This window comes from Microcaecilia unicolor, chromosome 4, assembly GCF_901765095.1.
Source record: "Microcaecilia unicolor chromosome 4, aMicUni1.1, whole genome shotgun sequence".
NCBI classification, from domain to species: Eukaryota; Metazoa; Chordata; class Amphibia; order Gymnophiona; family Siphonopidae; genus Microcaecilia; species Microcaecilia unicolor.
The window spans coordinates 261,996,141-262,021,033 of NC_044034.1; the positions used below are offsets into that span (position 1 = coordinate 261,996,141).

Below are 24,893 nucleotides of genomic sequence, written 5' to 3' on the forward strand. Positions count from 1 at the left end.
AGGCACCCTGTTATAGAACTGTCCTCTTGGTTTCTCCTTTGAATATTAAGTCTAGTGAATTAGAACAGATTGTAGAGCAGACTGTGCATGCTTTAAAAGGTTACTGAACATCTATGTTGACCCTTTGATTGAAAATAAATTCAGTTGTGAGAACTGCCTTTTAAGTTCTTGTTTTAAGGTAGGGAGTAATATTTTAAATATGTTTAGATGCAGCAAATGAAGAAAACTTATGTAGCGCACCCTACCTATTTTTCTATTTTCATTACTTCACCAACCATTTTGTCTTTTACTGCCTTCTCCGTACTCTATTGCTACTTTTTTCTGCTCCACTGGAGATATCAATCCCATCCTGCCCCACCAAATTAACTCCCCCCCCCCCCCCCCACCACCACCACACACACACACACTGCATACAAGTCAAGCCACAACCTCTCCAATCTTATTCTTCTCCTTCCTTCCTCTTCTCTCTTATGTGCTCTGTGGAGCATTTTCTGTCTCCAAAAAGTTTGCCTACTTCAACAAACTTTATATATCTCATGCTTTGCATCTTCTTACTTTAACAGAGACTTGGCTTTTCCACAGAGACTCTACTTCAGTTGATGCCCTCTGTCATGAAGGTTGGTAGTGCTGGGCTGCTACTCTCCTCTTTCTTGTAGGTTTCAATCTCTTCCACCTTTGTCTCACTGTTCCACTGCCTCTCCAGGTAGCTGTCATTTATCAACCCCTTGATGACAAGTCCCTGTTTCACTGACTTAGTTTTCTTACTTTTCTCAAATCATCCTCCCCTTACCTCATTCATGGGGACTTTAGCATTGATGTTAATGACCCCTCTGATTCTTATAGTAACATAGTAAATGATGGCAGATAAAGACCTGTACGGTCCATCCAGTCTGCTGAGGAGGAAGGAGGTGTTTTAGAGAGCTCTGCTGACTTCCAGTGGAAAGGGAGTGAGACCTAGCTCCCTCCCCAAAGATGAGGAGGGTCCCTGGGGAGAAGGCCTCAGGAAAGTCCCAGGCTGTGGGGCCTCCTGGGGCCCGGGACCAGAAGGCCGAAAGGAGTGGCTCTCTCCCTGGTTTGACTACCGGGAGAAGGGAAAGGAGTCCAGTGGACCGAAGGGAGAAGCAGCCCGGTGGAGGCCACAAGAGCATTTCCCCCTCCATGGCCCAGCTTGCGGAAGGTAAGCGAGAAGACAGTGGAGGGGGGAGGAAAATAGTACAGGCCCCAGAATGGCGCTTCCAAGGAAGGGAGAAGGAAGAGGCGATGGAAGTTTGCCAGAAGCCTATGCTGGAGGCAGATGAGAGTGAGAGTGAGGAGAGTGGATCGTCAGATGAGGAGTTCCTTGAAGTGAGCTATGACCCTGATGATCCAGCAAGTAGTGTGGTAAATATTGTAAGACGAATTAAGCTGGTGGAAAAAGAAGTAGTGGAGCTAGGAAAACGTCTGAAAATGGCAAGAACTATGTGTAAATTTGCCCCAGCGGAGCACAGACAAATGTATGTTAAAGAGGAAGCCCGGATATCGAAGTTGTTGGGGAAAAAAGAACACTTGTTGAACTGTTTAAAAAAGGGCTCTGTGAATCCTTTGAGGGAGCTCTATGTTAACCGAGAAAGGATGGCTTCTATACCACAGTCTGGGGGTTCAGGAACACTACAGTTGCAGCAAGCTTCAGTGTCTTCAGCAGCATTAGAATCTAAAGAGTTGTCTGGGTTCAGAGGTGACCCCACTTTAAAATACATGAGACAGTTGGCAACACAGTCCAGAGCACTTACCCCGCAGCCAGAGGATAAGGAGGCAGCGGCAGGACATGGCTCTGAGGTGGGGGCTGGAGCGGAGATCCTACCTGTGGAGGGGAGGACAGAACTCAGTACATTGTCAAAACTCCAGATAATGGAGGCAGCAGAGGGAGACGCAGGTAGCAGCCTGTTTTCTACAGAGGTGGTGGTCGAAGTCTCAGAGGGCTTACCTGCAGTTGTGCAAACAGCAGAGACAGTTGCTGTGAAGGAGGCCCTGTTGGAAAAGGGTCAGCAGAGGCAGACTCCGGTATTTTTGGCCGGGTCTGCAATGACTGAAGTGGAAACCGAAGCAGCATGGCATCTGGAGAAGCCCCGCCCACGAAGTCCGGGAGCAGGGGAGGTCTTCCCTGAGCATGGAGTAGCTGGCGGTTTACAGGAGAGGGGTCGGAGAGAGAGGAATAGGAGCGGGCAGCAGCTGGGAGCTCATTTGACCAGCTGTCCATTACAAGAGGTGAAATCGGGGGGTGCTAACAGCCAGCCTGTGGCGGTATCAGGAACAGACAAGCCATGCCCCCGGGAAGCGCCAGCCATTGGGAGAACGCAGGACGGACTGCACCAGAAGCAAGGGGGAAGTAACCCAATTGTTGAGAGACTGTCATTGACTAGAGAAGTGGACATGGCAAGTCCAACAGATGTGCAGCGGGTGGTGGAGCGGACCTGCCAGCAGGACGGCTGGGAGCGAGGAGCCAAGGGGAGCGGCGGAGTTCCGGAGGCTTCGCCCCTGGTGCCGGAGGTTGGAGGGAGTTCAGGGGCGGAGCGAGCAGGGAGTCTGGTATCGCCAGCTGCAGACCTGACTGGACAGGAGCCAGAGTATCGCCAGGAGACAGAGGAGAGGAGGCGATTAGCCCAGAGGCTGGAGCCTGCAGTGGCAGGGACGAGCAGGGATGTTCCAGGAAGTGGAGATGGGCAGGACAATCAGTTGGAGGCAGCCCAAGCAGCAGAACTGACTATGGACGTTGCTGGATGTTTGTCTGAGAGGGAAGGGGACGGGGGACAGCGGGAGGGGGAGGGGGCTGTGGAGATTGAGGAAGGGAGAGGGATGAGGGGAGGGGCAGAGGGACAGAAGGGGGGGGAGGCAGAGGGAAGGGCTGGAACAAGTGTGGAGGGGGGGGGCGGTGGGGGCTGGGGTCCAAGTCCTTTGCGGCAGTAGTCCAGGGAGGGGGAAGGAAGGAGGGGGGGAGATCGGGTGGTTTTGAGGGCCCAGGGAGGGGTTGGGGGGGAGCGGGGACAGGGGGTGGACAGCTGCCTAAGCGGCGAAATGTGGTACAGCTGAAATGGATAGGGGAGGGGGCAATGCCCTCCAGGGATCGGGTCTTGAGGCTGGTGATGGGGATGGGGTTTATACCCGAGGACTTTTACGCGTGTATACACCCCATCAACATCCCAGAATATGACTTGAGCTTCATGACCCAGAGGGGGATGGAAATATTCTGGGAAAGGTACGAGGGGGTGAGGGGAAAGGGGGAGTGGCGGGACCTCAGGGCCATTCCAATCAGCAAGCCGGACCTGGTGCAGGTCACCCTGCTCGTGAGAAATGAGTCTATCTCTGGGGCAGATTTAGCCTACTGGCTACAGAGGTACGCGGAGCTGAGATCCCCGCTTACAAAGTTACCGGATCCAAGCAGGGTTTGGGCAGGAGGTTGGGGAGCCCTGGTCAAATTGAGACAGGAGAGCCATGTGGTCCAGCACATTCCTTCGGCTGCCTTTATCGGTCGCGACAGGATACTGTGCTTTTACAAGGGGCAGCCGCGGCAGTGCTTCAGATGTGGTTCGTTTAGGCACTTCAGCATGTCATGCCCAGTGGTAAAGTGTGGAAGATGCGGGGATCAGCACGCCACAGAGGACTGCACCGCAATCAGGTGCAACCTCTGCGGCGGGTTAGGCCATGCATATCGGAATTGCCCTAGGGCGGCCCATAACGAGTGGGATATGTGGGGGAAGGGACAGGGAGGGGGGGTAAGGGAGGAGGGGATAGGGCAGGGGGTGATAGGCAGGGAGGGGCAAGGGGGGGAGAAGGAGGGGATGCAGGAGGGGGGGCGGCAGGGGGCTGGGTTAGGAGTGGAGCAGGGGGGAGAGGGGGAGTGGGTACAAGTGCCACAGAGGAAAGGGAAGTTTCGGAGGGGGGGGAAACTAGGGGTGGGCGGGGAGGGGTCGCTGCAGGGGAAGAGGGGGGAGAACAGATTTCAGGTGTTGGAGGAGGAGGAGGAAGATAGGGAGGTTGGGAGGGAGGAGGAAGAACAGGGGGAAGGAGAAGAGGTGGAGTTAATGGAGGAAGAGGGGGCGGCAGGGGGGATTGGAGAGGGCAAACGGAAATATGAGGATGCACGGGAGGAGGGTACTGGTGGTAGGAAAAAGGGCGGGAAGGCTCTGGGGGGAGGGGGAGGGGGGAGGGAGGAGGAAGAGGGAAGGGAGGGAGGGAGGGGAAAGGGGAGTAAGAGGAAAGCTGAGGGGGCTGGGCAGGTGGTGAAGGCCCAAGTGCAAGCTTGGGGGGACAGAGTGGAGCTAGAGGAGGATCTGGAGGACCTGGAGGACTTGGGAGAGGTGGAGGACTCGGAGGAGGAGGTAGGGGGTGGGGGGGGAGAGGGGAGAGGGAGGGTTCAGGGGGTGGGTCCGGATAGAGCAAAGAAGAAAGGAAGGAAGAAAGGGGGAGGGGGGGTAAGGTGCAGACAGGACGGCTGCGGGGGGGGGAGGGGGATCTGGCAGGGGATGACGTAGACCGCATAGCAGAGGACCTGCTTCAGGGTAAGAAGGGGGTATCCCAGGAGATAAGGAAAGAAGGTGGGAGTGAGCAGACTCGTGACTCACAATAAGGATGGCAGGCTTAGTGTTGACATTTGCCACGCTGAATGTGGCCAGCATCGCCTCTCCGAAGAAGCAGGGTTTAGCGTATGACTGGTTCGCGAGGGTCCAAGCAGATTGCTTCCTGCTCCAGGAGACTCGGCTGCGGTCCATTGAGGTGATCAGGCGGGCGAGGCGGGCCTGGAAGTGGGGTCCCTCGGTGTGGGGGTTGGCGGGGGAGAGGTATGGTGGGGTGGGGATCTTATTTAAGTCCCACCGGGTGAATATTCAGCGAGTGGTGGAGCTGGGGGTGGGGAGATGTCTTGTTGTGGATGTGATTTGGGAGGATAGAGCACTGAGGGTGGTGAATGTGTACGGGCCCCAAAGCAAGAAGGAAAGGGTGCTCCTCTTTGGGAAGATCAAGCCCTACCTATACACTTCGCGCCAAGTAGTCTGGGGGGGAGATTTTAACACCATATTGCGGAAAAAGGATAGTGGGGGACGATCGGTACAGGTGGGCTATGACGGGGTGAGGCTGGCAGGGATCATGCGGGAGGCGGAGCTGGTAGACGCGCACGTGGCCTTCTGTGAGGAACAGGAGGGGTTCACGTTCTTTCGAGGGCAGTGTAAGAGTAGAATCGATAGATTCCTGGTAAAGAAGGGAGTTTGTCTGGGGGGTCCACGAAACGTGGACGTGGACTTTTCAGACCACCACATGGTCCTCCTTCAGGTGGGGGGGGCGGCAGCGCAGAGGCCAGGGAGGGGGTTATGGCGACTGAATTTAAAGTGGTTAGGTAGCGAGCAGGTGCGGGAGGAGTACCGCCGGTTTTTGGAAGATCAGGTGTCAGTGCAGGGGGCATTTCAGTCATTAGGGGAGTGGTGGGATACAGTGAAAAGACGAACGCGGGGATTCTTTCTCAGACAGGCGAGAAGGGAGGGGAGGGAAAGGACAAAGTTGGGCATGGCGATAAAGAAAAAGAGGGACACACTGATTTCACAAGGGGGGAGGGAGGAAGAAATACATGATCTCCAAGCACTCCTGGAACAGGTACAGTACAACCGCTACACCTCCTTGGTGTACGAGCGGGACTTCGGGAAAATGTGTAGCCCGGACCCCTTCGCATGCTGCCGGGAGCGGAGGGCGCGCAGGGTGATGGAGGGGGTGCGGGACGCACAGGGGGTCCTGCAGGACACCAGGGAGGGGATTCTGGGGGCAGTGAGGGACCACTTTGCGGCGTTCCTTTCAGCCCAGCAGATTGATATAGAGCAGATGGAGTGTTATGTGGAAGAAACCCCGGGGATAGGTCACGGGGGACCCCAGCTTCAGGCCCTCTTGAACCCGTGGACAGAACAGGAGGTGGAGGAAGCCATCGGGGCGCTCCACAGGAAGACCTCGCCGGGGCCGGATGGGCTAACAACTGAGTTCTACCAGGCCTTTAAGGAGCAGCTGGTGCCGATCTTGGTGAGGGTATGGGGGGCAGCCCAGTTGGAGGGTTCCTTGCCTAGGTCCCTGACAGAGGCGGCTCTTATCCTACTAAGTAAGGGGAAGGACCCGGCGATGCTGGCCAACTGGCGGCCTATAGCACTGCTTAATACAGATCGGAAAATTTTTGCGCGAATGCTATTCCAGAGAATGAGGCAGGTGTCTGCGGATTTGCTGGCAGCCTCACAAGCATGTGGGGTTAAAGGGAGAGGGGTCTTGGAAGCGGCAGCGTGGGTGCGGGAGGGGGTAGAACGCAGTAGAGTGGGAGGGCATGGTAGGCTGTTGGTAACACTCGACCAGGAAAAAGCGTTTGATAGAGTGCAGTGGGGTGTCCTATGGAGCATTTTGGAGCGCTATGGGTTTCCGAAGGGCTGGATAGAGCAATTACAGCTACTTTATCGGCATGCGGGGTGTTTTCCCCTGGTTAACGGGTGGAGAGGGCAGGGGTTTGAGGTAGGGGCAGGGGTCCGGCAGGGGTGCCCGCTCAGCCCGCTGTTGTATGCATACGCCATCGACCCTTTTATAAGACGGCTGGAGAAGGGGGGGGCGGAGGGGCTGGAAGGGGTGGAGGTGGGGGACAATAGCCAGTTAAGGGTCGTGGCGTATGCAGATGACGTTACAGTGTGGGTAGCGGACCAGAGGGAGGGAGGTAGATTGCAGAACCTGATCCAGGAATACTCGCAGGCAACAGCGTCCCAGGTCAATTTTCAAAAGTCCAATAGCCTGTGGGTTGGGGATCAGGGGCTGCAGTTTGAGTTGGGAGGTAGGTTTCCTACAGCTGTGGAACGTATACGGGTCTTGGGAATATACTTTGAGAAGGGGGATTATAGGCTCTACAACTGGGATAGGTGTCTCCATGAAGCGAAGGGGAGGGTGGATAGATGGAAGGGGTGGAAAATGAACATGGGGGAGCGGGTACAGCTCATCAAGGCACACTTAGTTCCTTTGTTTCTGTTCGTCAGTTACATCTGCTTGCTGCCAGACAGCCGGTACGCGGCCTTGTATGGGGTGTTCTTCCGGCTGCTCTGGGGCAACAGGACGAATCCGGTAAAACGGAATGTTACATATCTGCCTAGGAGGGAGGGGGGGGTGGGCATGATAAACCCAGTCCTGTTTTTCAGCGCTTTGTTCCTGCAGTTCAATCTGGGGAGGGCGGTAGGGCGGGAGCCACCGGGGTGGGCTAGGAGTGTCCTGCAGTGGTGGCCGAGATATTGGGACCTATGGCGGGAGGGGGGGAGGGTAGTGGCACTGCGAAGGGGGGCCCCGGGGGGGGTGAGTTATTGCAAGACCCTAGTGAAATTGGTGAGGGTGTGGGGGCTGACGGTGGGGGAGGTGAAGGCAGGACAACGGGGGGTCTGGATGGACAGAGTAAGGGCGCAGGTGTTCTCAGCTCCTCTGGTGCTGAGGGACGCGCCGGCCCCACGGGTGCAGCAGGGGTTACGGTTGATTGCTTCGAACCGCATCCCGGCGAAGTATAAAGACCTGGCGTGGCTGTCCTTTCATGGTAGACTGTACGTCCGAGGAAATTTGAAATATCGCAATGTGCGAGATAGAGGGTGCCCACGGGAGGAATGTGCTGGAACTGAAGAGACGATGGAGCATTTCCTGGTGAGGTGCCCATTTACAGTCCAGGTCTCTGACCGGGTTTCCTCGTTGCTGCAGATCCCCAGTTTCCGCAACTACAGCTATGCGGACTGGGTGTACGGCCCAGAGGGTGGAGGGGGACGCAGGGATCCGGTAACACGCTTTCTGATTTCGGTGATATTGCGGTACTGCCTCTGGATGGCGCGCTGCAGGGTGTCCCTGTACCAGGAGGTTCGGCCGGCGGAGGTAGTCAGCTGGGATGTGGTAAGGGCAGTGCAGGAAGCGGCGAAGTGGGAAAGGGTGGAAAAAGGGGTGGGGGTGGCTTCGAGGTGGTGGAGACACGTGAGGCTTAAGCCGCCATGAGGGGACATGCTACCCAGGGGATTGTGTGCCAGTTGTCTGAAGGGGTTTGGGGGGTTTGGGGGGGGGGGGGGGGGGGGGGGGTTGATTCATTGTATTATTGAGGAGGGGGAGGGGGTGTATATAGATAGGCAGACCATGTCTAGCTAGGAGCCTGGGGTTTGATTTGCATGTCCGGTTTTTTTTTCTTTGGTTTTTCTAATAAACAGTTTCCAATGTACTATTGAGGAGGGGGAGGGGGTGTACATAGATAGGAGGACTGTGTATAGCTAGGGGCTTGTTTTTGATTTGTATGTTATTTGTTTTTAGTTTTTTCCAATAAAAAGAGTTTTCCAGTCTGCCCAACAAGATAAACTCATTTTACATGGTATGTGATACTTTATATGTATACCCGAGTTTGATTTGTCCTTGCCTTTCTCAGGACACAGACCATAGAAGTCTGCCCAGCACTGTTACTACGTTCTGAAGCTGACGTAGAAGCCCCTTAAAATTTAAACTCCAGCCCATCCCTATCTAGTCACGATCAGGGCATAGACCGTAGAAGTCTGCCCAGCTCCCGTTTTGTTTCCCAGTTACCGGCGCCACCACCCAATCTCTGCTAAGATTCTACGGAACCATTCCTTCTAAACAGGATTCCTTTGTGTTTATCCCATGCATGTTTGAATTCCATTACCGTTTTCATCTCCACCACCTCCCGTGGGAGGGCATTCCACATATCCACCACCCTCTCCGTGAAAAAATACTTCCTGACATTAGTCCTGAGTCTGCCCTCCTTCAACCTCAATTCATATCCTCTAGTTCTACCACCTTCCCATCTTTGAAAAAGGTTCATTTGCGGATTAATACCTTTCAAATATTTGAACGTCTTTATCACGTGACCCCTGTTTCTCCTTTCCTCCAAGGTATACATGTTCAGGTCAGCAAGTCTCTCCTCATACGGTTTGCAATGTAAATCCCATACCATTTTTGTAGCTTTTCTTTGCACCACTTCCCGTCTTTTTACATCTTTAGCAAGATAAGGCCTCCAAAACTTAACACAATAATCCAAGTGGGGCCTCACCAACGACTTGTAGAGGGGCATCAACACCTCCTTTCTTCTGCTGGTTATGCCCCTCTCTACCCAGCCTAGCATCCTTTTGGCCACGGCCATCGCCTTGTCGCATTGCTTCTTCACCTTTAGATCCTCAGACACCAACACCCCAAGGTCTCTCTCCTGAGTCGAGCTTACTAATCTCTTCCCTCCTATCTGGTATCTCTCTCTTGGGTTTTTGCACCCCAAGTGCATCACACTACACTTCTTGGCATTAAATTTTAACTTATTCCAATAGAAACCGTTATTTTTTCTTTTTTTCTTTTGCTGTGAAATTCACTCTTACTCTCCTGCTTATAATCGAAAGAGAAAAACGCCTATATTGCAACCCAAATCGGGAGATGGGCGTCTTTCTCCCGTGGGCGCCCAAATCGGTATAATCGAAAGCTGATTTTGGGCGTTTCCAACTGCAATCCGTCGCAGAAACGGGTAAAGTTGACGGGGGCGTGTCAGAGGCGTGGTGAAGGCGGGTTATCAGCTGAGATGGGCGTCTTTAGCTGATAATCGGGGGGAACAAAGGCGTTTTTACTGTGATTTTGGGTCACTTTTTTTGGACCCTTTTTTTTCCACAAACAAGTCCCAAAAAAGTGCTCCAACTGACCAGATGACCACTGGAGGGAATCGGGGATGACCTCCCCTGACTCCCCCAGTGGTCACTAACCCCCTCCCACCAAAAAACCCCCACTTTACAAACTTTTTTTCCAGCCTGTATGCCAGCCTCAAATGCCGTACCCACCTCCATGACAGCAGAATGTGTTCTATCCTCTGACAGCCTTTCCCTGGTTCTGATGTGGCTCTCGGGTGAGTGTGACACCTTTTCTGTTATGCGCACTGCAGAGTCACATCAGCAATGCATTGTGGTGGGTGTAGGGTATTGGGCTCCGTGATTCCACTAGCTTGTGCCACATGCTCACGATGTTGGTAGTTGGTAGGCTGTAGTCCCATGGTGCTTTTCCCTCTGCTGGGTCAGAGTGTGCCCTGTTTTGTTTCCGGTAGTCCATGAGGTAGTGGCCATTTTTGTAAGCCAGTTTTAGATCCCTTTCACGTGTTAGCCATGTTAGAGAACTTAGTTCTTACCTTGAATGTGGCTGAAAGAGGGCATTGAACAGCATTCTGCCAGCTCTGACCTACTGCTAATCTCAGTACCAGGGAGACTCGTTGCCAGTGGGGCACAACCTCTGATCTGCAGTTAACTGTGAGTAAGTGTGCTTATTCCAATAAAGGACGTTTTCGGAGAGATTAGTCCTCAGGTGTCAACTGGTGTGCCAATGTTATATAGCAGCAACAAGTCCTAGAGGCCTGCGTGTATGCAGGTCCCTGGAGCACTTTTAGTGGGTACCACAGTGCACTTCAGCCAGGTGGACCCAAGCCCATCCCCCCCTACCTATAATACTTGTGCTGGTAAATGGGAGGCCTCCAAAACCCACTGTACCCACATGTAGGTGCCCCCTTCACCCCTAAGAGCTATGGTAGTGTTGTACATTTGTGGGTAGTGGGTTTTGGGGGAGGGGGGTTGGGGGCTCAGCACCCGTGGTAAGGGAGCTATGCATGTGGGAGCGTTGTCTGAAGTCCACCGCAGTGACCTCTAGGGTGCCCAGTTGGTGTCCTGGCATGTCAGGGGGGCGAGTGTACTACGAATCGTGGCCCCTCCCACAACCAAATGGCTCTGATTAGGACGTTTTTGAGCTGGACGTTTTTAGTTTCCATTATCGCTAAAAAAAACAAACACCCAGCTGAAAAACATTCATTTTTTCAAAAATACGGTCTGTCCTGCCTCTTCACGTACCCGTTTTCGGACATAGACGCCCATGGAGATAGGTGTTCGCGTTCGATTATGCCCCTCTCTGTGATTTAATTTGTGATTTTGTAACATTTTGTGATAGCAGTGCTTAAAATTTTGTGTTAACAGTGCTCAGTACTTGCATATTACTCCGGATGAGATTGCTCTTAGTAATATGTCATCACCAACATCACTGCACTGTGGGCCCTCCCTGCCTACCAACTCATTGGCTCCTATATGTATTTCCTGTTCTTAAATCCACTCTTCTCGTTTTTTTTTTTATATACACTGTTATATGAGGTAATGTACTTAGGGCCGGTACATTTAGGCCCTCACTTCCCGCTTAGATTACTGCATGTTGCTTCTCGCAGGTCTCCCACTAAACCTTTTTTCTCTCTCCTTGCAATCTATTTCAAATTCTTTTTTTATTACTTATCTTCTGCCAGTGTTGCAACACTTACATGATCCCCCCCCTTCTCAAGTTACTTCGTTGGCTTCCTGTTTCCGTATAAAGTTCAAACTTCTCTTACTGATTTATAAGTGCATTCATTCTGCAGCTCCTTATGTTTCCCTATACCCTTCCCGGGAACTCCAAACATTCTTATCCGTACTGTTCTTCTCCACTGCCGATTCACTCTGTTTCTTCTGTCTTGCTGTACCATATACCTAGAATACACTTCCTGAGTTGGTACATCATGCTCAGTCTCTGGCCCTGTTAAATCCATGTTAAAGGCCACTTTTATGAGACTGGTTTTAACTGTTAACCCCTTATTTACCTGTTCAGTACTCATGTTTCATTCTTTCCCATAGTAAAACTCCTTAATCCCTTATTTGTTCTGTTTGTGTAGAACAGATTGAAAGCTCCTCAAGCAGGGACTTTCCCTTACATCTTTCTGTGCAGTGCTGTGTATGTCTTGGAGCACTAGAAGAATAAGTAGTGGTTAGTAGCAGATGCTTTAATGTTTCAGAATTGTATTCTAGTAGTTGAAGCATGGGGTTTTGGTTCAGAGATTCTAGGACCCAAGTTTGAATCTTTGGACATTCATGTTCTGTGAGAGCTTGGATGAGTCCTATCAATTTTTATTGAAAGTTACATGAATTATGAGCAGTTGTAATAACGTTATTAAAATTAATTCTGTTTTTTTCTCCTGTTTTAAGCTTTCCTGCATTTCAAAAATTTTGCCATACAATAAGGCTTATAGATAATGGTAATACCTGCTTTAGTAATGGGGTCTGTATAAATCAAGTTGTCCACTTCATTACCTTTTGTATATATATGGTTTTCTTAATTGAATTTAGTTTTATTTTCTTTTTATTAGCAGGCTTTTAAACTTTTTCTTGCAGGCTTGGAGAATGTTCCATTTCCCTTTGGATTTGGCTCAACTTCAAAATTATCGTTTGCAGATTTGGCTTCTAATAGCTCTGGGGACTTTGCCTTTGGCCATAAAGGTATGAAACTTTATTTTCTACCTGTTAATTTTCAGAGCAGATGCGTAACAAAAGAAAAATCAAGTCATACTCTATAATATTTTCATGCTTTTTGCCAATGACATCTAATGCTGAAAACTGCCTACCTCTGGATGATTAATGTGCCATCTTCATAGATTATATGTTTTTCACATTGGCATAGTTGATCAAACCTAATATTCATCCTTAACATCCATACCAGACCAGTCCAGAATCTGTTGGTTATATCCATCGACCATCAGACAAAGACAGAGAAATAGAGTAGTTCTATGTGAGTCATCCCTTAAGGACACCATCCAGCATTAGAATACTCAGGGGCCGATGCACAAAGCTTACTGTGCTAGAAACATCCAATTTTGACTGGTTCTATCCAGTTTAGTGTGCATGTTATTTAACGAGTAATGCAGAAAGGGGTTCTGTGTCCATCTTACCGATCACGGTAGCTGGCAACTATAATCCTATTCAAATGTTTTACAACAAGCTGGTTAGTATTAAAATAAGCATTCCAAGCGATGCACAGAAAGGAGCCACCTACCTTTAACGTATAGAATTGTCCATGAGGTCTGGAGCTGACATCATGTGAGGGCGACTTCTGAGAGAAGCACTGTGTTTGCATTTTTCAATAGCAAAACTTGTCCGAGACTAGAGAACAGCTTAGAGGAACAGAGAAACAAGTGGGGGAGGGGTGGATGCAAATTGCTCTGTTGCTGGCTCCACCTTCCTCCTGCTGCTTACTTGCCTTCCTTCAGGCTGCCCCTGATTTTCCTTGGGAATCTCCTCCTTGCTGAAAGCCCACCCCCCCCTACTGACATCATAAGGGCAGACAGCCAATCAGCTGGGGGAGAGCCCCTATGATGTCAGTTGGGAGGGCAAAGAGACGGCCAATGGGCTGGGGAAAGCCCCTATAATGTCAGCTGGGAGGGTGGAAAAACAAGCAGACAGCCAGTGGGCTGGGGAAACCCTATGATAACTTGCTAAATGTACCTGAATCTCATTTGCATGTGATTTTCTTTTGAACATTGCTTGCTGTTTCAAAATCGGTAACTTCTACTGTGGATCTAAACAGATGCGGTTTTTATTTATTTTTATTTATTTATTGTAACGGGGACTTTTAAGCATCGACCCCTCAGTATTTCTCTGTCTTCAGCAGAGAGTGACTGACAGACTGTGCAACCCCTGAGCTGTTTTTATTTGAGACAGCTCCTCCCCAGTTGGAAAACCGTGTCGGAGCAGAGCTCCTTAGGGATTGAGCTCTGAGGTACGGGGGGGGGGGGGGGGGGGGGAGAGGAGAGGAGTAAAGAACAACTTTTACTCTGGAGCTTGGGGGTAACTCAGAAGTTTCTGTATTTCCTTCCTCCTATCCCTCACTGCCGCTGCTCCTAAAGGTAAATCTGTATGGTGAAGTTTCTGCCACATTCTGAATGGAGGGTATAGCTATTCCCTGGGGAAGCTCAGGATTCTAGCCAGAGGGGTCTCTCCCAAAGACAGGCTAATTAGGAGCAGTGATTTTGCGTCCAGCTAGTCCCGGACTCAAGATTTTTGAGTCCTATGTTATTACTGGATGAGGTACCACCCTATCACGTGCTTAGGCCAAAGCAGCTAAAGATTTCTGTATTAAGCTCCCCGAAGAGCCCAATAGGTTTAGTGCTTCTGGCTTGGTAGCTGGTAAAGAGGTGGACATTTCCTCAGTATTTGAGTTCCTGGTTCAGTCTTCTCGCAGCACTGTTCTGAGGGACTATAGTTTATTTCTGTTTTGAATATTGGAATCAGTATGGGCACCTTGTGCCTCAAGGCAGTATTCTTGTTCCTCTGTCTTCTAGAGGAAAGGTTTTAGTTTCTGTTCTGAAACATTTACAGACTCAATGGTCCAAAAGATTTAGGATTTCAGTTATGAGCTGCTGTGGCAGAGGCAATGTCATCAGAGACTTTTAGGCTGAAGCACCAGCTTCAGTTAGGGCTGTGAGCAGTGCAGTTCAGGTACCATTTGATCTATTGATAGTGAATTCTTTGGAACTTCTCTAGTTGTTAGGGCCACCACTGAGTCTGTTGGGTGTATTTGGTATTCCTCCCTGTTATCAGTACTAGATTGCATCTGGAATAATGGGGATGATTTTTGTACCTGGAGCTCTTGCAGAATGATTGAGCTCGCAGAATGATTGAGCTCTTAAGCTAATTCTGCTTTCTAAAAGATGACCTCTCTCCAAATTGCATTCGACAAGGCTCTCGATTCTGTCAGAATTTGGTTTCTCAAGATGACAAGATCCATCTGCCTTTGGTCGCTTGTGACCAAATCGTTGATTAAAGGCACCACCTTGTGTTATATAGTTCAGTGTCTGGTTCCTATGCTTTTTATTTGAACCACAGGTTTGGGGAAAAGCCCTTATTTACTATCTGTCTTATTTTGGAGTTTGCAGAAGTCTGAGACAACCTGGTACCATCAAGGCCTCCTGTTTTGAGGGACTTCGTCTATCAACCAGGTTTCAACCAGAGTATACAACCCAAATATTACTACAGTAATGCGGCATAGGGTGATATGGCAGCCCAGTTACTTAGCCTAGGTGATTTTGTTTAAAGGTTGCTTGTTTCAGTAAATTGGCCCAACATTGAATCCAGTTCCGTCTGAAGAGGAATCCTGTCTTTCCTCACTTGCTGTGCATATGCAGACACAGCATTTCTGTCTCTATTCTGAATTGGAGTTGACTTCTCAAGACACTGCCACTGTTGGTAGGTCCTTCAGTTGTGCGTATAAGACAATTTCATCTCATTACGGAAAAAAGGCAGCAATAGGGAAGGGGCAAGAAGGCAAGAGTGAATCACTCGGAGACCTAACAGCTTCACCCACTCCATGAGCATCGTAAGGTTGTTAACTCTCTCAGAGGCTGATGCAGAAAGCTTCCTTTGTGGTTCCCACGGTTTTACATAATTTTACTGCAGGATAGCAATACGGAAATGGTTTCAGCATGAGTGTTAACCTGCGTGGAAACCCTGACCACACAACGCATTGAAATGAATGCAAATGTGGAACATTTGCTATCCCATGGCATGCAGCAAAAAAAAAAACCAAAAAAAAAAAAGCTGTGTGACTGTTTTGTGAAAATTTACGACCAGGTGCAAGGCAGCTTAGAAGTGTTGGTTGAGAGGAGCGAGTGCCTACTGGCACCCCTCTTTCCACCACAAACTGACCACCCTGCGCTGGATACCTGCATCAACCTCCCTCCCTGATGACCTGACCTGAACCAATCCACACACACACACACACACCTTAACTGACCCACCTACCCACAATTAAAAGGTTTCCCTGGTAGTCTAGTGGCCCACCACTCCTCCCCACCCCTGACCCATCCCGCTTTCCTCAAGAATAAATAAATCCCTGGTGTCTAATGCAGCACCCTCCCCAGCCCAGTTCAGCCCACCCACCATACCTAACAGGATAGGCAGGAGTGAAAAATGGCAGTCCCTGCTCATAAGGAACTTTTCCAGGTGCCAATCTGCATGAGTACCGACCATGTTCAAGCTGAATGCAGGCATTGTGATCACTCATATCAATGAGCCCAAAAGGACTGTTTCGACCAGCTGTTCATCTGGAGTATTTAAAGAAATCATGGATATTCAGCATCACTACCCGTATAGTGAACATACTGGTTAAGACCAATGGTCCATCTGGCCCAGTATCCTGCTTCCAACAGTAGCCAATCCAGGTCACAGATACCTTGCAGAAACCCAATTAGTAGCAACATTCTATGCTACCAATCCCAGTACAAGCTGTGGCTTCCCCCATGTCCATCTCAATAACAGACTATGGACCTTTCCACCAGGAACTTGTCCAAACCTTTTTTTTTAAACCCAGATACACTAACTGCTGTTACTGCATCCTCTGGCAGTGAGTTCTACAGCTTAACTATTCTTTGAGTGAAAAAATATTTCCTCCTATTTGTTTTAAAAGTATTTTCATATAATTTCATTGAATGTCTCCTGGTCTTTGTACTTTTTGAAAGAGTGAAAAATCAATTCACTTCTACCCATTCTACACCACTCAGGATTTTATAGACCTCGACCATCTCTTTTCCAAGCTGATGAGCCCTAACCTCTTTAGCCTTTCTTCATATGGGAGGAGTTTCATCCCCTTTATCATTTTGGTCACTCTTCTTTGAACCTTTTCTAATCTGCTGTATTTTTTTTTGATATAGCGACAAGATTTAATTTAATTTTTGTGATGGACTTCATGAGGTTTTGAGAGAATTGTATCCATTTTTCAGTGAAAAACGTGAAACCTGGTATGGTGGTTATTTTTAGCTCATTCGGGTAGCAGGTGCAGTAAGGGTAGTGTGGCTCGCTATGGTAGTTATTTTTAATTTTGGAATAAATGGTGAGAGTGATGAGGGTTTGTTCAAGGCTTGTGAGTGGTTTGGCTTGGGTATTTCTGTGGTAATTTTGTTTAAAGTGTGTTTTCCTTATACAGTACAATCTTGATTATCCGACCTTCGCTAATCCGACCATCCAGCATATCCGATTGACTCCCTCCCTTGGTGACGTCATCATCAGCTCTAACTTTTTTCAGTCTAAAGAAAACCTTTTGGTAAGAGAATTTTTTAAAATCGGGAACTCTGTACCTTTTTTTTATGCACTGTTTGAAGGGTTGCCATTGTTTTCTGTATTATTCGACTTTTCACTTATGTGACAATGGGCAGCATGGATGCACTGTGAGTGGTGTGCGGCCCGCTTCCTACCTTTTCTCTGGATGGCGGTTTCCATTACAAAGGCACACCACATGCTGAAGCCGACATTGGGCCTATGCCAGGTCTGTAAAGAGGCTCACTTGGGGATGACTCCAGTGTGACAGGTTCTGATGGGTCTGTGGGGCAGCAACCCAGGAAGAACTTGTGGTGTTCGGAGTGTGCTTAGAGGGAGGCGCGTGAACTTTCGGTTCAATCTCAAGATCTCTGGTAGTCGGTTTGTGCCTAATTCCCTACCTGGTTCGGGGGGGGGGGGGGGGGGGTCCTCCCCCTTTTCTCCTGAGTTTGTATTACTTGTGCACCAGGTGTACTGTCTTAAGAACAGTGGTGTTCCCACACCTGGTATAGGTAGTGCTTTGGGCACTAAACGGCCCTGCCAAGCTTCGCTCTCTCAGGAAGTGGTGGAGGACCCCTCAGGCCCTCCACTGTTGGAGGAGGAGCTCATTAAAGAGGATGAGAGGGCTCGAGGAGTCCTGGAGGATGACTCTGAGAACTACCTATGGGGGAGGATCCTTCTGTGGTCCCATCTTTTTCTGCGGCAGGAGCTCCTCTGGTTGACTATCCAGGTCCTATACCGTCTGGTGTTGCAGGATGAACAACCTGTAGTTCCCCGCAAAGAGAATCCAGTCCTCAAAGGCACCAATCAGCCTCCCAAGGTTTTCCCGTATAACAAGGACCTTGTGGAGGCACAGTGCCAGCAGCTGAATGCTCTGTTGCGAACAGCACAGGCTATGGGCCGGGTGTATCATTTACCTGCAGAAGTTCAGGGACGGTTCCAGGTTTCTAAGGTGGATGCGTTGGTCACACAGTGACCAAGAAGACTGTGGTTCCTATGGAAGGTAGGGTAGCTCTCAAGGATCTGCAGGATCGGTGCTTGGAGGCACTTCTTAAGCGCTTCTTTGAGGTGTCAGCCATGGCCCTGCAAGCTGCCATTTGTGGCGGTTATGTGGTGAGGGCATATTTTCCTTGGGCTGAGAACCTCCCAGATCCTCCAAGTGAAGATTCGGACGACTTGGCCAATTTGGAGATGGGCACAGCTTTTTTTAATCTGACCTCCTTTATGATCTGGTTAGAGCCTCAGCCAAGCACCTAGCTCTTTCCATGGCTCTGTCAATGGGCGGCAGATGTGGTGTCCAAGGTCTGCCTCAGCCAGTTGCCTTTTTGGGGTACCTCTCTGTTTAGAGAGAATCTCGAGAAGCTGGTCAAGGACTTGGATGACTCCAAGGTCCCGTATTTGCTGGAGCTTTGGGCTCACTCAGCTTCCCGCAGTGCCTCCCGGGATGGGTACCTGGATGTTCAGTGATCCTGGTTTTCATGTTTTGCGAGTGCCTCCAGAGGCTAGGGTTGGACTAGGTCTCATTCCTTTCAGGCCTTTTGGGGAGACCAGGATGGAGCCCTCGTGGCAAGAGCTCCCACTGCTGCCCAATGAAGGTTCGCAGGCCCACTCGCTGTTGGCCCACATAGAGGGCCACTTGCAGCTCTTTTTACCAGGAGTGGGTCCTCATCACATCCAACCAATGGGTCCTGGATCTATTGTAAGTCGGATACATGGAGTTTTCGCCATCTTCTGCGGGAGTAGTTTCTGCTGGCTCTATGTGGCTCACCGGAAAAAGCACCAGCCGTTTGCCTGACCGCTGTGGACCATTGAGTCACTGCCGCAGCACGAGATCTGTTCTGGCAGTTATTCCAAGGAGGGCTCATATCCGACCCATTTTGAATCTCAAGGGCATCAACTGGGTTTCCTCATTCCACATGGAGAATCTGTGATCCATGTTTGTGGCTTTGCACAAGGGCAAGTTTCTCACAGCATTGGACCTCTCTGAGGCTTACCTCCACATTCCCATCCATCCATACCATCACAAATTCTTAAGCTTTGCAATCCTGGGCCGGCATTACCAGTTCCAGGTGCTTCTGTTCGGTTTGGCCATGACGCCCAGGACTTTCACCATGGGAAAGGTGATAGTGGTGGTAGCGGCCCATCTCCAAAAGGAGGTTTTGGTGCACCCTTACTTAGATGATGATCAGGGCCCAAGTCTCATAGGAAAGGTGCAGGTGCTCAACATGGTAAAGAGTCGACTTCAGCCCGTCCTATCCCTGGAGTATTTGCTGCGATGCGGCAATGGGCAAGGTGTTCCTGCCTCAGTCCCAGATGCTGAAGCTTCAAGCTAAAGTACAGGCCTTACTGGGCTCTTCTGTCCCACCCCGTCTGCGTGAAGTATTCTTCCAAGTCCTCAGCTCTGTGGCTGTAACGATTGGAGTAGTGCCATAGGCAGTGGCTCACATGTGTTTTCTTCAGTGGTCCTTACTGTCTTGCAGGTCTTCAATGTCAGGCGACCTTCGGGCTCTTCTCCCCTTGTCCAGGGCAGTGTGGGCCAGTCTGCACTGGTGGCTGGACCCAGCTTATCTGGCAGCCAGGGTGCTGCTTGAGGCCCCAGCCTGGATACTGGTGACAGCGGAGGCAAGTCTTCTGGGCTGGGAAGTGCACTGTCTTAGCCAGTTAGCCCAGGACCATTGGTCGCCAGATGAGGCTCTGTGGTCTATCAACCATCTGGAGACCAGGACCATTAATTTAGCTCTGGTGGCCTTTCAGCCCCTTCTGGTGAATAAAGTGAGCCGGGTTCTCTCAGACAATGCTACAGCTGTGGCATACATGAATCATTGGGGGGGGCGCCAGGAGCAGAGATGTGGGCGCTCGAGGCGATTTTCCTAGACGGAAGCTCATTGCCTTCAGTTCTCAGCTCAGCACGTGGCCAGAGGATTTCCTCAGACCCTTCTCGATCTGCGGAGGCTTTGATGCTCTGGTGGGAGATCCCAATCCTGGATCTTATGACCATGGCTCAGAATGCTAAAGCAGCGTGTTTCTTCAGTCGGCAGAAGCAGAGGGTCTCAATGCCCTTGTCCAGCCGTGGCCGCAGAACAGCCTGCTGTATGTTTCCCAAGTGGCCCCTGGTGGTTCAGATTCTTAAGTGCATAAAGGCTCACGAGGGGTGGGGGGGGGGGGGGGGGCTGGTGGTGCCTTCACCCCAGACTGACCTCCCCGTCCGTGGTACGGGGATCTGATGCACTTGCTGTTCAACCGGCCCCTTCGGCTGTCTCACGACTCTGCTGATGTTTCAAGGCCCAGTGGCCATGCTGGACGCGGCTCTCGAACAGGCTTGGTTATTTGGTGGCTGTCATGTCTATGTTGTGTATGAGGAAGTGGTCCACTTCACTGGCCTATGTCAGGGCCTGGCGCATTTTGGAGGACTGGTGTTTGGACCGCAAGGTGGTACCTCTGTGATCCTCCATTTAGGACATCTTGCAGTTCCTCCAGGATGGTTTGCAGAAGGTCCAGTTGTCGACCCTCATGGTTTTGGGGGGCTGGCCCAGGGTCGTTCCCTCTTGGTTCACCCCAATTTTGCCCATTTTTTCGCAGGGAGTTTGTCGTTTGTGCCTTCCAATGAGGTGTTTCGCTCTGCCATGGGACCTGAATTTGGTGCTGGCCACATTACTGTGTCCTCCCTTTGAGCCTTTGCAGGCAATGACCCTGAAGGATCTTTCTTTCAAAGTGACCTTTTTGGTCGCCATTACATCAGCGCAGAGAGTCTTAGAGCTTCAGGCCCTGTCATGCTTGGGAGCCTTTTCTCTTGTTTCTTGAGGAGTGCGTTGTTCTGCATCCGGTTCCATCCTTCTTGCTGAAGATGGTCTTGCAGATGCATGTTAACCAGACCATCTCTCTTCCGGTGTTTTCATAGCGGGAGACTAGTGACAATCTCTTATCAGCTGGGTGTTCAGGCTCTTCGCTGGACTCTCTGATCGTCTCTTCTCTTTCTCGGTCACCGCAGGGGGGAGGCTGCCTTGAAGGTGACAATCTCCAGGTGGCTTCTCTGCCTATTTGCTCAGGGGCAGGAATGTTCCTCGGCCTGCGTGCGCATTCTTCCCAGGCGAAGGCGATCCCATGGACGGAGCCACGTGATGATTCCAGTCAGACATTTGCAGGGCAGCTACATGGTTGCTCTACATTATTTCATCAAGCACTATTGTTTGAATGTCCAAGCTCGAGAAGAGGGCGTCTTTGGGGCAGTGGTTCTGGTGCAAGGGTTAGCTGTGTCCTGCCCTCGGTGAGTAATGCTGTGGTGCTCCCCACTCGTAGGGCATGGTCTGGAGCTGATGCTAAGGAAGGAGAAATTAGGTGTTTTGTACCGCGTCATGCTGCATGATTTTACCACTGGAAAAACAGCAGGAGGTGGAAGCCGGCTGGCTTCTAGGGGACCCTGTGGGGGGTCTCAGCTCAATTAAAAAAAAAAAAAAACAACAAACAGAAGACAATCCAAGAGAGGCATAAGCCAACCAGACAAACTTGGCAGTGCATTTTTGTGCCATAGGACATTCAGGTAGTTCCTGCTTGGTTCCTGGTTGTTCCAGTTCCCCATGGGGCTATTTAGGGGGTATCTGTGCCATTATACTTTTTCCGTTGCTTTGTCAATAGAAATACTGAGGGATACAGGGCTCCTTAGCACCAAGTGAATCCACTTCACAGTTTGTTTGTCTTCCCATCTGCTGATAGGAGGATATATACCCACTTGTAGGGCATGGTCTGGAGCGACTAAAGGAAAGTAAATTAGCAGGTAAGACCTAATACTCCTTTTTAGCTTCCAACTTTGGTCTGTAAACTTAGGGATAAGCTTCTGAAAACAAAAATAATGGTTGTTGTTATGCCGTTGTATCGCTCCATGGTGCGACCGCACCTCGAGTACTGTGTTCAATTCTGGTCGCCGCACCTAAAAAAAAGACACAGTGGAATTGGAAAAGGTGCAGAGAAGGGCGACAAAGATGATACAGGGGATGGGACGACTTCCCTATCAGGATAGGCTGAAGAGGCTGGGGCTCTTCAGCTTGGAGAAAAGGTGGCTGAGGGGAGATACAATAGAGGTCAATAAGATAGAGTGGAATGGAACAGGTCGATGTGGAGCGTCTGTTTACGCTTTCCAAAAATACTAGGACAAGGGGGCATGCGATGAAGCTGCAGTGTGGTAAATTTAAAACGAATCTGAGGAAATATTTCTTCACTCAATACTACTACTATTTAGCATTTCTATAGCGCTACAAGGCATACGCAGCGCTGCACAAACGTAGAAGAAAGACAGTCCCTGCTCAAAGAGCTTACAATCTAATAGACAAAAAAATAAATAAAGTAAGCAAATCAAATCAATTAATGTGGACGGGAAGGAAGAGAGGAGGGTAGGTGGAGGCGAGTGGTTACAAGTGGTTACGAGTCAAAAGCAATGTTAAAGAGGTGGGCTTTCAGTCTAGATTTAAAGATGGCCAAGGATGGGGCAAGACGTAGGGGCTCAGGAAGTTTATTCCAGGCATAGGGTGCAGCGAGACAGAAGGCGCGAAGTCTGGAGTTGACAGTAGTGGAGAAGGGAACAGATAAGAAGGATTTATCCATGGAGCGGAGTGCACGGGAAGGGGTGTAGGGAAGGACGAGTGTGGAGAGATACTGGGGAGCAGTAGAGTGAATACATTTATAGGTTAGTAGAAGAAGTTTGAACAGGATGCGAAAACAGATAGGGAGCCAGTGAAGGGTCTTGAGGAGAGGGGTAGTATGAGTAAAGCGACCCTGGCGGAAGATGAGACGGGCAGCAGAGTTTTGAACCGACTGGAGAGGGGAGAGGTGACTAAGTGGGAGGCCAGCAAGAAGCAGATTGCAGTAGTCTAAACGAGAGGTGACAAGGGTGTGGATGAGGGTTTTGGTAGAGTGCTCGGAAAGAAAGGGGTGGATTTTACGGATGTTGTAAAGAAAGAAACGACAGGTCTTGGCAATCTGCTGGATATGAGCAGAGAAGGGGAGAGAAGAGTCAGATGACCCCAAGGTTTCGAGCTGAGGAGACAGGGAGAATGAGAGAGCCATCAACAGAAATAGAAAACGGGGGGAGCGGGGAAGTGGGTTTGGGGGGGAAAATGAGAAGCTCGGTTTTGGCCATATTTAATTTCAGGTGGCGTTGAGACATCCAGACAGCGATGTCAGACAAGCACGCTGAAACTTTAGTTTGGATGCAAGGTGAGATATCAGGGGTAGAAAGGTAGATTTGGGAGTCATCAGCATAGAGATGGTAGGAAAAGCCATGGGATGAGATTAATGAGCCAAGGGAAGAAGTGTAGATAGAAAAGAGGAGGGGACCAAGAACAGAACCCTGAGGTACGCCGACAGGCAGAGGGATAGAAGTAGAAGAGGATCCACCAGAGTGAACACTAAAGGTGCGGAGGGAGAGGTAGGAAGAGAACCAGGAAAGGACAGAGCCCTGGAATCCAAGTGAGGACAGGGTATCGAGAAGTATGCTGTGATCGACAGTGTCAAACGCAGCAGAAAGATCAAGAAGAATGAGGATGGAATATTGACCTCTGGATTTAGCCAGTAATAGGTCATTGGAGACTTTAGTAAGCGCAGTTTCGGTTGAGTGGAGAGGACGAAAACCAGATTGTAGTGGGTCAAGAATAGCATGTGAGGAGAGAAAATCAAGGCAGCGGCGGTGAACAGCACGCTCAAGTAATTTGGAGAGAAAAGGAAGGAGGGAGATGGGTCGGTAATTAGAGGGACAAGTAGTTAAACTCTGGAATTCGCTGCCGGAAAAGGTGGTTAAGGCAGTTAACTTAGCGGACTTCAAAAAAGGGTTGGACGGCTTCCTGGAGGAAAAAGCCATAGAATGTTATTGAATGGGCGAGGGAATAATACAGTATTTCTAGGATGGGCGGGACAGGGTGCTGAGCTTGATGGACCCTTGGTCTGTCCCAGCATGGCGATGCTTATGTACTTATGAGGTAAGAGATCAGGGCTGCAATTCCTTGTCTTCCCTGTCTTCCTTTTTCCCTCCAACAGAGCAACCAGCAGATAATTTTGGTGGCAAAACACAGATTTAAGAATGAGATACATTAACTCTCCATCGTCATATTGGATCACTGGCATTCCTAAATCAAAACATCAGCTTTTCTAACAGGGCATTGCCACATCAGTAAAGGTCTAATTCCAGTCTGATTTGGGAATATATGGAGGATACATGTACTGGAAGACTCAGTTTGTCGGGTGGCTGATCTGGTCTTTTTTCACTTCGTCAGAGGCCATGCAGCCCTCTGATGTTTTTTTTAATCAGGAAATCTTTAACCCTCCACACCCAGTCAGCCCATCCATACAGGGGATACTAAACACAGACTTCCATATCATCAAGCTGATCAATCCATAGACTGGTGGGTTGTGTCCATCTACCAGCAGGTGGAGATAGAGAGCAAACTTTTGCCTCCCTATATGTGGTCATGTGCTGCCGGAAACTCCTCAGTATGTTCTCTATCTCAGCAGGTGGTGGTCACACACAGCAGCAGCTCTGGCTAGGCCTCCAAGCCTAATCCTTTGGTTTTGTTGAGGCCTGGGGTTGAGGGCTCTTTTGAGCAAGTGCAAACCTGGTGGTGCCAGGTCCCTCCTTTTCTCCCCCCTCCCGCTGGCTCCGTTTAAAAAAAAAAAAAAAAAAAATTTTAAACGTCTTTAAAGGCGTTTAATTCGACGTTTCTTTAAACGTTCATTGCAGCTACTCACTGGGACACCAGTTCGTTACAGCTCGGAGCGGCAAGCAGGTAATTTTACCTTTTTATAGCGGGCAGGGGGTTCCCCGATTCTTCTCCTCGTGGCAATGGCGTCGGAGGGCGAGGGCGCAAAGGGTCGCTCCCCGGATCGCTGGAGCGCTTCTAGAGGGGATGCGGGGGTTTGACAACCTGATTCGCCCTTGATGGGTGACAGTTTAGTGACCGATGAATGTCCCGGTCGTTCCTCCGGCGTGGCGGTTTTTTCCCGCCA

General features: G+C 50.0%; 1 protein-coding gene across 2 annotated transcripts in view; it reads left to right on the plus strand.

The window, feature by feature from the left end:
* The window catches only part of RGPD4 (RANBP2 like and GRIP domain containing 4), a 294,599-nt gene that overhangs the window by 235,818 nt on the left and 33,888 nt on the right, over positions 1–24,893 (plus strand). Inside the window, exon 25 of one of the 2 annotated variants that reach the window (XM_030201471.1) lies at positions 12,210–12,317. In XM_030201471.1, the coding sequence (XP_030057331.1) occupies positions 12,210–12,317 (108 nt within the window). The remainder of the gene's footprint in view (positions 1–12,209; positions 12,318–24,893) is intronic. The other variant, XM_030201472.1, reaches the window with a different exon arrangement.